This window comes from Crocuta crocuta, unplaced genomic scaffold (genome assembly GCF_008692635.1).
Source record: "Crocuta crocuta isolate KB4526 unplaced genomic scaffold, BGI_CrCroc_1.0 scaffold318, whole genome shotgun sequence".
Taxonomy (NCBI): domain Eukaryota; kingdom Metazoa; phylum Chordata; class Mammalia; order Carnivora; family Hyaenidae; genus Crocuta; species Crocuta crocuta.
In genome coordinates this window covers 4,516,063-4,526,695 of record NW_027531425.1, presented here as the reverse complement: position 1 = coordinate 4,526,695, position 10,633 = coordinate 4,516,063, and the positions used below count along the sequence as shown (strand labels likewise).

Here is a 10,633-nt window from a genome sequence, read left to right as displayed (position 1 = left end):
GGTCCCAGCTCAGCTCCCCACCGCCTCCCACGCCCTGTATCTGGTCCAGGTCGCACCAGCCCCTCCATGGGGAAAGGAGTGGAATCATGGCTTTCCAGCTACCATGCCTCCCACCTGGGCCCTGTTCACAGTGACAACTAAGTGAGCAGCCCCCTCCCAAGGTTGCTCTCCCACCCAAAGCAGCCCTGTGAGGGAGCCCGCCTCTTCCCTCACCCACTCAGTTCCCGTGGTCTTCACTCTCTGGAAGCGTTTTGCCTCTTTGCCCTTGGTCCACCCTCACAGGAGATGGGTTCGGTCTAGCCCTGCCTGGAAGCAGGAAAAACCAAATGATGACCCCCAGGAAGCCTTTGGACACCACGGCCCATTCCCAGAGGGCCCCCCTTGGGCGTGTTGAGTTGGCCCCAAGTGCTCTCTGCACCCAGGTGTTTGTTTTGAGTCAGACCTGGGGCTGCTCTCCTGCCTTTGCAGGGCAGGGTGGAGACCCCAGTCTGCCAGGGCCCCAGGTTAATAGTCGACTGGTGGAACTCATATTTGGCTTTGGAACTTGGGGCCAGACTCTCTCAAAGGGCTGAGAAGAGGCAAAGCAAGGAGACCATGCTCTGGACCCAGGCCAGCCGGGAGGAGCCCTCTGAGGCAGGGAAGGGTGGGTTTCTGCGGCTGCCTGGGCATGAAGCCCAACCCCATCCTCTGGGTACAGACCAGCCCCATCAGGTTCTCCAGCTTCGTGTGTGCGCATATGAGAGAGACTGGGTGTGTCCGAGCCTAAGGGTTTCTGGGTATGGTAGGAGTCGTGCTCTTTGCACACCTCTGCCTTTCTGCCTACTGAGCTGTCTGTCGCAAGAACCCTGGCCAGAGTGCTGGCTCCCCTAAACATCCCAAGGGGCTGGTCCCCCAAGGGGCTGGGCAGCCCCGGGTGCTAGAGCCTACCCCAGGGAGTAGCTGGCACTGCACTTTGTACTCCGCTTCTGGAGTTTACGACAGATAATACACTGGGAGCAGAGGGCAGAACGGGGACTCCCAGGGCAGGAGGAGGGGGGCCGCTTCAGACAGCTCAGCCTCTCTGGGACCAGGGCTGAAATGATCAAGGGCCACTTGGCTGGCTCAGCAGTTAAGTGTCTGACTTCAGCTTGGGTCATGATCTCATGGTTTGTAAGTTCAAGCCCCACATTGGGCTCTGTGCAGACAGCTCGTAGCCTGGACCCTCCTTCAGATTCTGTGTCTCCCCCTCTCTCTCTGCCCCTCTCATGCTCATGCTCTGTCTCTCAGTAATAAATAATAATATTATGGGTCACCTGGGTGGCTCAGTTGGTTGGGCGTCTGACTTCGGCTCAGGTCACGATCTCACGGTTGATGGGTTCGAGCCTTGCATCAGGCTCTGTGCTAATAGCTAGCTTGGAGCCTGGAGCCTGCTTCTGATTCTGTGTCTCCCTCCTCTCTGACCCTCCCCAGCTTGCTCTTTCTCTCAAAAATAAATCTAAAAAAATTTTTAAGTCAAAGGAGACAGCCACTTCATGTTAGGCTTAGTTCAGGAGTCACTATGACACTGTCCTGAAAAGCCAGGCTCTGCTCTGCCCAGAACTTTGGTCTCTGTTCCATAGGAGTCACTCTCCTCTGTATGTGGGAGGGCAGCCTCCCCCCCACCCCAGCTTGCACACAACCCTCATCAGGCTTTGGGTCCAGATATCAGTGGATATCAGTGGAATGGAGAAAGGACCTCATCCAGAGGGCAGACTACTAGTCGGCCCACTTCGAGGCAAGCGAATATGGAAGATATGACCAGTCCAGGAGTGTGAAGAGAAACTGGGAGGAGGGTGAATGAAGGTGGAGGGAGGAGGGATCGGAAGGAAAGGAGAGCCCCAGGGACGGCGATGGGGAAGGAGCTACCTAGTGGCCAGACATAGAACTGCAGGTTGTCCCTCCTGGCTGGGCCAGGGCACTGGGTAACTCTTGTCCCGTACGTGTAGGACCACATAAGGGGCTGAAAGCACCCTGACCTCTCAGCCCAGAATACTCAGGAACATCCAGCAGCTTCCAGGGAGAGATAATGCAGGTTTCCAGAGAAAGGGGACTGTAATCTGAATACAGAGGTCCAGCCTGCTGGCTGGAGTCATTAGGTGGGGCTGGGGCTGTTCCAGAGGCTAGGGCCTGGGTAATCTGAGTGTCCTGGGTGGTGATGGGCTGCTGTTTGATGTCACTGGGACTGCGCAGAAGGGGTCCCAGAGGGACCTTAGCAGGCAGCTGCCTATTCCTCAGACCTCCATTCTGACCCTGAGCTCATACCTCCAGCCCAGAATAGCCATCTCTTGAGACTCCCTGTCTTCCCTTTCTTCTGAGCACTCACAGCCAGAGCTACAGAAATTACCAGAATCCTGGTTTTTAATGGAGAAGCCGTGATGCCTGGGGGCACTCTACATGTCATAGAAGCAGTGGCGGGATGCAGCACGGGGCCAGAGGGAAGGTGTTCTCACAATCCCTTCCTCCTCAGCTTGGCTATACCGCGGCTGGCCAGGGTCTACACCCTGCGAGGGTGAGCTCTTCAGAATCTTGGGTGTCTGTTTAATCCCAGTTCCAGAGGAGGGCACTCAGGCTGGAGGGGAGAGGTGGGAGCAGGATGGGATGTTCCAGAAATGCAGGGTGGGATGCAGAGAGGCGGGTGAGCCAAGGCTGGAGGGAGGAGGGAGAAGTGGGTGGCCAGAGCGCAGTGCAGCAAGCCGGCCTGTGGGGACAAAGAGGCAGAGCCATTTTACAGATTCACCTGCAGGACATACAGTCCTGGGACTTCTTACCCCAAGCACACCCTGGGCTGAACCACCACCCAGAGGGGCTCCTCAGCTTCTCAGCCCAGGACCCCAGCTCCCTCCCCTCTCCTTTCTGAACCCCTATCACTTCTCCTCCCCACTGTGCTCCTCCTCCACCACTGGTTAACTTTCACTTCTGTGCTCTTCTTGCACATTAGCTCTCTGACACACCCTCCTGTATCTACAAACCCTTGCCCATCACTCCCTCAGAGAGCTCACAGTTCCAGAAAGCCTTCCCTGCCAGGGCTATTTAGCTGACCTCTGCCCTATTGCACATCCCCTGGGGACTCCCGGGGGTGGGGGGGGGGTTGGTTTATGAGGCTTCACTTTGCTGCTTTCTCCAGCAACTTCCTCAGAGAAGGGGTGGCCTTGTCTCCTCTGACTAGAACCCCCCTGGGACCAGAGGCTTTGGGGTACTTTGCCAGGAGGTATTTTTAAAAGCTTAAATGTTCAGCAAGTCAGAACTGGAGGGCCCCCAGGGATGGTCTAACCCAGGGGCTCTCGAGGTCTTGCAGGAGAACATCTACAGGCTGGCCCACCCCAGAGTTGCCGATTCAAAGGCTCAGAGGTGGGGCCCGATCATTTGCAGGTGGTCCTGATACTGCTGGTCTGAGGGCCCCACTTGGAGAACACTGATGTGATACAGCCTCCAGTTTTATAGATGAGGGTAAAAAAAGTGCCCCACAGCAGAAATGACATGCCCAAGGCCTCGAGGCTGAGCTGACCGGAGCTGATTCTCCTCAATGCACCACGCTGGCCCCAAGCCACCGGCCAGTGTCCTGGAGCCTCTATTATCTGTTAGAGTCTGGTGGGCCCAGGGAGAAGGGGGCTGGTCTCTATATACCTCTACTGTGAGGTAGGAGACTTGGCGGCATCAAACATCTTCTTCCGGCCTTCCATCCCAGACATGGCTTCCACGTTCTTCCTCCAGTCACCCACCTCCACGGGCCTCTCCTGTGGGGAGGCCACACACACATCAGAGACTTAGCAGGCCGGAGGGCAGCCGGGCCCTCCTGACATAAAAGAAACGAGGCGATCGAAAGGCAGACGCCTTGGCATGCCTGGATGGCTCAGTCAGTTAAGCATCTGACTCTTGATTTTGGCTCAGGTTGTGGTTTCACGGTTCATGGGATCGAACCCCATGTGGGGCTCTGCACTGTCAGTGAGGAGTCTGCTTGGGATTCTCTCTCTCTCTCTCTCTCTGTCTGCCCCTCCCCTGCTCACACATATGTATGCATCCCCTCTCTCAAAATAAATAAATAAGTAAACACATTTAAATATTTAAAGGAAGGAAGGAAAGAGAGAGAGAGAGAGAAAGAAAGAAAGAAAGAGAAAGAAAGAAAGAAAGAGAAAAGAAAAGAGAAAAGAAAAGAAAAGAAAAGAAAAGAAAAGAAAAGAAAAGAAAAGAGAAAGTCACCCTCTTCAAAAAGAGGAAATCCTGACAGCCCTGCCCAGCTGGCGAGGTCCAAGGACACATTCAAAGATAGACACGCACCAAGCTGAGGCTCCACAGGAAGAAGGAAGCTGTGTCAGCTGGAAGTTCTGGATGATCATGGCGGGGCCAGTTACCGCCCCAGTGAACCACAGCCCAACCTTGCCTCCAGACCTACACCTACTTCCTGGTCTGGTGCTCAAGGCCAGCTCAAGGCCACCTCTTCTGACCTACCTCCTCATAAATTGGCTCATTTTCCATTTTATCAGCAGACTGCCTGGCCATCTCTTCTCTTTATGAACCTTCTTGGACCAGAGACCCATGTTCCTTCTAGAGCCCGTCCATTCTGGGCACATACATTGAGCTCACTTAGCTTTGAGTGATTTGTTCCTGAATGAGTGATTGAACTCAGTTCTCTCATTTCTGTGCTCATGTGTCCTATGACCACAATGATCTGCTGTCTTTTTTCCCCAATAGTGACAGAGGGCACTGTCTCCCCGCTCACCCTAACCCTGCATTCTCCTCACACTGGGTATAGTTTTTGCTTTATTGCTTGGTCTGGCTTTCTTTCTGTCCCAGTTTCCTCCTCAGACTGAGAGCCTGAGGGAAGGGAGCAAGTCTTCTTTCTCCCAAAACAGAATGGTAAGACTTCATCACTCATCTCCTAGAGGGTTCTAGAATGTTCCAACAGGTTGCCTGGCCTCCAACAGGGGCTCCTCCCTGAGTCTATGTGGTGGAGTAACTGGTAAAGGCTGATGGGACAGGGGGTGAAAGGTTCTGAGAAGAGGGCTCCTCACCTTCTCTGTGTCTTCCTTCTTCACTGACTTCAGGTTGGCCCGCAAATCCATAGAAACCTTGTGCTTGGAGCCCAATAGGGCCCGAAGCATGGCATCAGCTGAGACCCGGACCCGACGCAGTGGTGGACGCTTGAATTTTCCGCGGAGGTCCAGCACCTTCAGCTTCAGGTCCTTAATCTGCAGGTGAGAAGAAGCCAGGGTTCACTGGAAAGAGTGCATGCATCCCCAGGGCAACCATCCTGAGGATCTTGGACTTGAAGACTTCCAGCCAAAACTATCCCCCAAATTCTCCAGCTTCCAGTCCAGACCCTCTGGGATACTCAGACCCACTCATCACTTTGCAAATAGCCCCAATGTGTTTGTTGACAAGTGAATGAAAGAGTAAATGGACAGATAAAGCCCATTCGCCTCTCTGTCAGGGTTGGGTGAATAGATGGGGCAGCTCCAAACTCAGCACAAGTCTGGTTTGGAAGCCCTGTTTGGGGCGGGGTGCTGCCTCCTATTCCTGTGGCCCTATTTCTGCTTCTAAGGAGTCCCTCCCAGTGAGCCTTCAAAGCAGTTCATTGAGGGCACAGCCTTGGCCCAGTAAGATGGATAAACTCCACTCCAGGGTACTCTCTCTGGAGGGAATTCTGGGAACATCTGTGATGCCACAAACCATCATTCCTGATGGGGAGAAGTGGGAAGAAACAAAGTGCTTTCTCATCCCACCACGTCCCCTCCTCCCTGTCTGAACAGGTACCCAGGAGCAGCTCACTACAGCTTCAGGAGTCCTGCCTTTTTGAGTTCTGCCCTGTCACACTGGAGCAGAGTCTAGACTGAGCTAATGCTCCGACCCCCCACACCGGGGGGAGCACAGAGCACTGCAGTGGGGGCTGGAGGGGGGCAGGCAGCGACCAGACCTGGTCCCACAATCACCACTGTGTGACCTGGATCAAATTTCTCAGCCTCTCTGAACTTCAGCATCCTCCTTTGTAATGTGCAGATAATAGCACCTACTTCAGCCACAGGGGCGTAGGGAGGATCAAAGGATGAAATGCACATGAAAGCCATTCACAAAGGGAAGATGTTATTAACAAGCATATGATTGTTTGTGTGGGTGAACAAAGAGGGCAGCTCCTTTTAGACTGAGGAGCCCGTGTGACAGGTTGGGAGGAAGTTTGTGCTTTTCATCTGTGTGATTATCCTCTCTCTGCCCATCTCTAGTCCTAGGGGCTGGAGTGGAGAGATCAGAGCTCCCCAAGTGGCCACTTCCCAAACCCTGCAGAAGAAGAGGGACCTCGTCTGCGGCTGCACCATCACTGCCCCCCCTCCACCTACCCCAGACATTAGACATCGCCCCACCATGCACCCAGCCTGCCCTCCCCTCCTACAGGCTCACCTCCCTGGTGTTGTGGAGGCATTTGGCCTCAATGTCATATCTCTCCTCATCCACCACCTCCACCTTGGCATGTAGGTCTCGGCAGAGGTCCTGGAGGAAGAAAGGTTAATCAAGCACAAACAGAAAAGAAGGGAGAGGAGCCTTTGGGACCCCAGCCTTTCTTTTCTCCTCCAAATCCAGTGCCTTTGCAAGATTTACATTCTGGAAAGGAGCTAACCATCCCCTTTTCTCTGAGGTTCATGGTTTCTGATAGCTCAGCATGTAAGCCCTTTGTTTTCCTTTCAGAATGTAACTGTTTTCTTTAAAAAGGTTTCTTATGATAAAAATCAGTCAATTGTAGAAAATTTGAAAACTATGTATTAAATAAAAAGAACATAATAAACATAATGAGTGGGGCGCCTGGGTGGCTCAGTCGATTAAATGTCTGACTTCGGCTCAGGTTTGTGAGTTTGTGGGTTCAAGCCCCATGTCGGACTCTGAACTGAGAGCTCAGAGCCTGGAGTCGGCTTCAGATTCTGTGTCTCCCTCTCTCTGCCCCTCCCCTTCTCTCTCTCTCTCTGTCAAAAATAAATAAACATTTAAAAAATTTTTTTTAAAAAATAACGAGTGATGCCACCAGTAGGAGATGACCGTTGGTGACATTTTGGTATATTTCCTTCCAGTCTCTTTTCTCTGTAGCCACTGGCATATAAACAATTATCAGTGTTTTACGAACATTACAAACCTATTTGCAGGGGAAGGATGGGCAGGTCTTTGGATCCAAAGATCCACCCCCCCCACCAACCCACTGCACACCTTTGAGGCCCTGGCACTGGTCTGATGTGGGGCCCCAGCCCTGGCCCGGCCCCACCTGAAAAGCTGCTTTCCCCCACCTCTGAGTCTCCCTTCCTGCACTTGTGAAATGGGATCTACCAGCACCACCTCGCAGGGGCCTATGGGATGACATGAGACCTTGCAAGAGAAGAGCCACTTGTACAAGAACCGAGCGTGGAGCCAGGGTTAGCCCCTGCCAGCTGGGTCCAGGGGCCAGCCGTGCACACTCACCTGCAAGGCACTGAGGGACAGGCCACGGGTCTGCAGCGTGGGGATGCGCTCGGCCAGGTAGCGCACCTTCTCGGCCTCCCGTTCTTCGTGCTCTTGCTCCCAGCACTCCTTGGCCTTGGCCAGCATCAAGCTCTGGACGGGACAGAGCCTCCTGAGCCAGGGGCCTGGGGCCCTTGTATTCCCCACCCAGCATCAGGGCCTGAGGGGAAGGCCGACCCCAGGCTGGACCTGCTCTTGCCTCTGGCTCTACAAGCAGCGTGTGTTCTCGTGCTGGTGAGGGCACAGCCCAGGATCCCCCGGAGTGAACAGGACAGCCACGGGGCGTGCGGTGGGTGTGCTGGCTGCAGGCAGGGCCACGTGAGAGCAAGCACCGAGCCACCGCACGCAGCATTTCTCAGACCCTGGAGCTTATTTTTCCCTCACAGTCTCCCTCTTACCCACTTCTCATCTGTTCTGGACCACAGAGCTCCCAAGAAACTCTTGCCAAAATAAAGCAAGGCCCTCTGCCTTGCTGGGTATTATCACCCTGAAGCTGGTTACTGCCTCCTCTCAGGACCCCAGGCAGGTGCCAGGACCCCATAGATTCAGGGTCCCACTCACTGACCACCAGTCCCCAGACAATGGCTGGGGCCCCCTCTGTCCTCTCATCATCTTCACTTTGGCCTCCTTTCTCTTCACCCCCCACGACCCTCCACACCCCCACAGAGTCCGCACCATAGGCCTTCTGTCTCCCACTGGATGTCCCCCCAGGGCCAGCATGAAGCCTCACCTTCAGCAACAGTTTGCGGGAGGCAGTGATCTTGGGCTTTCTCTGAGGGTGAGAAGGGGAGAGACAGGTGGTGAGGTAGAGTCTGCAGAACTGGAAATCTGGTCTAGGCCAAGATGCGTGCCAGCCAGGTTCACCATCATTACGCAGAATCCCCGCCATAGGGTCCTTTAAAAGGTCCCTCACCTTTATGACTGAACCCCTCAAATTCAGAGAATGCTGTAGTCAGCTCTCCTAACCTAGAAGCTGAAGCCCTCGCTCTCAATCCTGCTTCTAATGCTGGTGGGAGCCTATGTGGGTCACATGACCTCTACGGGTACCTCCTTCCTCATCCGTAAATAAGGATGCCAAGACCCACCTTCCTCAGTCCACAGAGTTATCACAGACAGAGTGACATCATGGACGTGCAAATCCTTTGAAAGGCATGAAAGAGATGCACCTGTTAGTGCTCTGCATAGTAAGGCCCCAATGCCCTGATGATCTGTTACATCAGAGAAACAAGCTGTGAATTTTGCAACTTTTTTATTGTCAACATCATCCACATGCATCTCTCTCAGGTATAAAAACCTTGTTTTCTTATAAAAAATGCTTGATATATTCTTGCCAACTGGATATGTTCAATGGCACTCAGGGGAGGTGAAGGTCAGGGGGGCTGCATAATCCCTCACTGATGAGGCTGTGATGCCTTCTGCACACTTGGATCTCTTCTTGACCGTACGTGGTCGACGCTCATCGCTACCGGTGAGCAGCGTGGACTGTACCGTGCTGCGTGCTGCGTGATCATAGCCCTGGTTTGTTAGGCTAGTGTGTATGGTAGAAGCAAGCAGGGTTTGTTTGAGAAAATGAGGGAAGATGAATGACCTTGTGTCTTGTGCATGGAATGCATGACTTCTAATCTGACGGTTGAGAGCAGTTTGTTTGTCTTTTCACCTTCTAAAGCAAGGTTTGGGCTACTGTTTGGATTCGTGTGCTTGCAGAAGAAATGGCCCATTGCAATAATCACTACCACTCACGATTTGCACACCATAATGTACTCATGGAAATGCTTTGTTGCAATATCATTCCCCCACTGCTTGGTGAACTTGTGGGTCACCTCATTGGATCATCAGTCAATGGTGACTCACTTTAATATAAGCCTCAGCAAAACTTAGAAATTCATATGGCAGGGCGCCTGGGTGGCTCAGTCAGTTAAACATCTGACGCTTGATTATAGCTCAGGTTATGATCTCACCATTCAGGAGATAGAGCCCCATATCAGGTTCTGCACTTACCACGCAGAACCCGCTTGGGATTCTCTCTCTCCCTCTTTCTCTGCCCCTCCCCTGCTCCTGCTCTCTCTCTCCCCCAAAATAAATGAACCTTTAAAAAAAGAAATTCATGTGGCTATTGAAAAATGGTGTATTGAGAATCTCATTGAGAATCTCTGTGCCAAATGTCCCCTCCATCAGTGCTACTCATTCCCACCCTTGCCAGTTCAGAATCCCCAGCCCTATCCCTGCAGGTTGTAACCCTGGGCTGTACACAGGCTGTGTTCTCAGCAGCATCATAAATCTGGATCGTTTCAGGGCCAGAGTTATCTAAGACCAGAGGGGAATGGAAGGACACCTCTGTGCTCCTCCATCACTGTTTGGTCATTGGGCAGGGTAGAACAGCCCAAAGATGATCTCTTGGTACTCTTCAAATATGGCTTTGCATAGGACCAGCTCTGCAAAAAAAACAAGATAGCCCCCAGGGCTGGACAAGTGAGCAGAACAAGGGAGGAAGAACTTGCTCAGTGCTCAGCGAGACTGCAGAGCAAGGAACGGGTATAGAATCACACCTAGCCATGCTGTGACCCTAGCTAGTCCCCAGGAGGGCCTTCCAGTGAGATTGTGCACTGGGGCACCACCCTGGGCCCAAAGAAGTCCATGCCTGGAAACTTCACCCAAGATTTCTATTCTCTGGGGATTTTCTTAGCCACTGGCCGCCCCCTACCATGCATACTGCTTACCCCACCTTTACCAGTCTGAAGACCTAACCAGGACAAAGTTACCCCAAATCTCACTTACCTCACTTCAGGCATCCATCACAGGAAGGACAGGAGGAAAGAACAGAAGACAGAATGTGAACAGTTCATATTGCACGTGCAACGGCAAAACCATGTGGACAAGCTTGGGCGGGGGCGGTGAGGTGACAATCATACACAGGAAGGAAATCAGGCATCAGGCAGAGGGACCAGCTCAAGACTTTCGGCAAAACAGAATAAACATCCAATGGCTCTCTGGGCTACCTGAGGTTCTTACGGGGAGACACTAGCCATTGTAAGCCGGGGAGGAGGGGTGGAAGTTCAGGGAAGCCTCAACACAGGGTTCCAGCAGCATGAACACTTCTGCCCCTGGCCTGGTGGGCAAATTCCCAGTGCTTTGTTCATCTGTT

General features: G+C 53.0%; 1 protein-coding gene across 1 annotated transcript; it reads right to left on the bottom strand.

The window, feature by feature from the left end:
* Positions 1 to 2,393: 2,393 nt before the first annotated feature.
* TNNI1 (troponin I1, slow skeletal type) lies at positions 2,394 to 8,951 on the bottom strand. The gene is made up of 7 exons (XM_077771984.1): positions 8,937 to 8,951; positions 8,222 to 8,263; positions 7,453 to 7,584; positions 6,409 to 6,498; positions 5,028 to 5,204; positions 3,643 to 3,752; positions 2,394 to 2,716 (listed from the first exon to the last, which is right to left on the bottom strand). The coding sequence occupies exons 1-6, from the start codon at positions 8,949 to 8,951 to the stop codon at positions 3,645 to 3,647; spliced, it is 564 nt and encodes a 187-aa protein (XP_077628110.1). The 3' UTR covers positions 2,394 to 2,716; positions 3,643 to 3,644.
* Between the last annotated feature and the right edge of the window lie 1,682 nt (positions 8,952 to 10,633).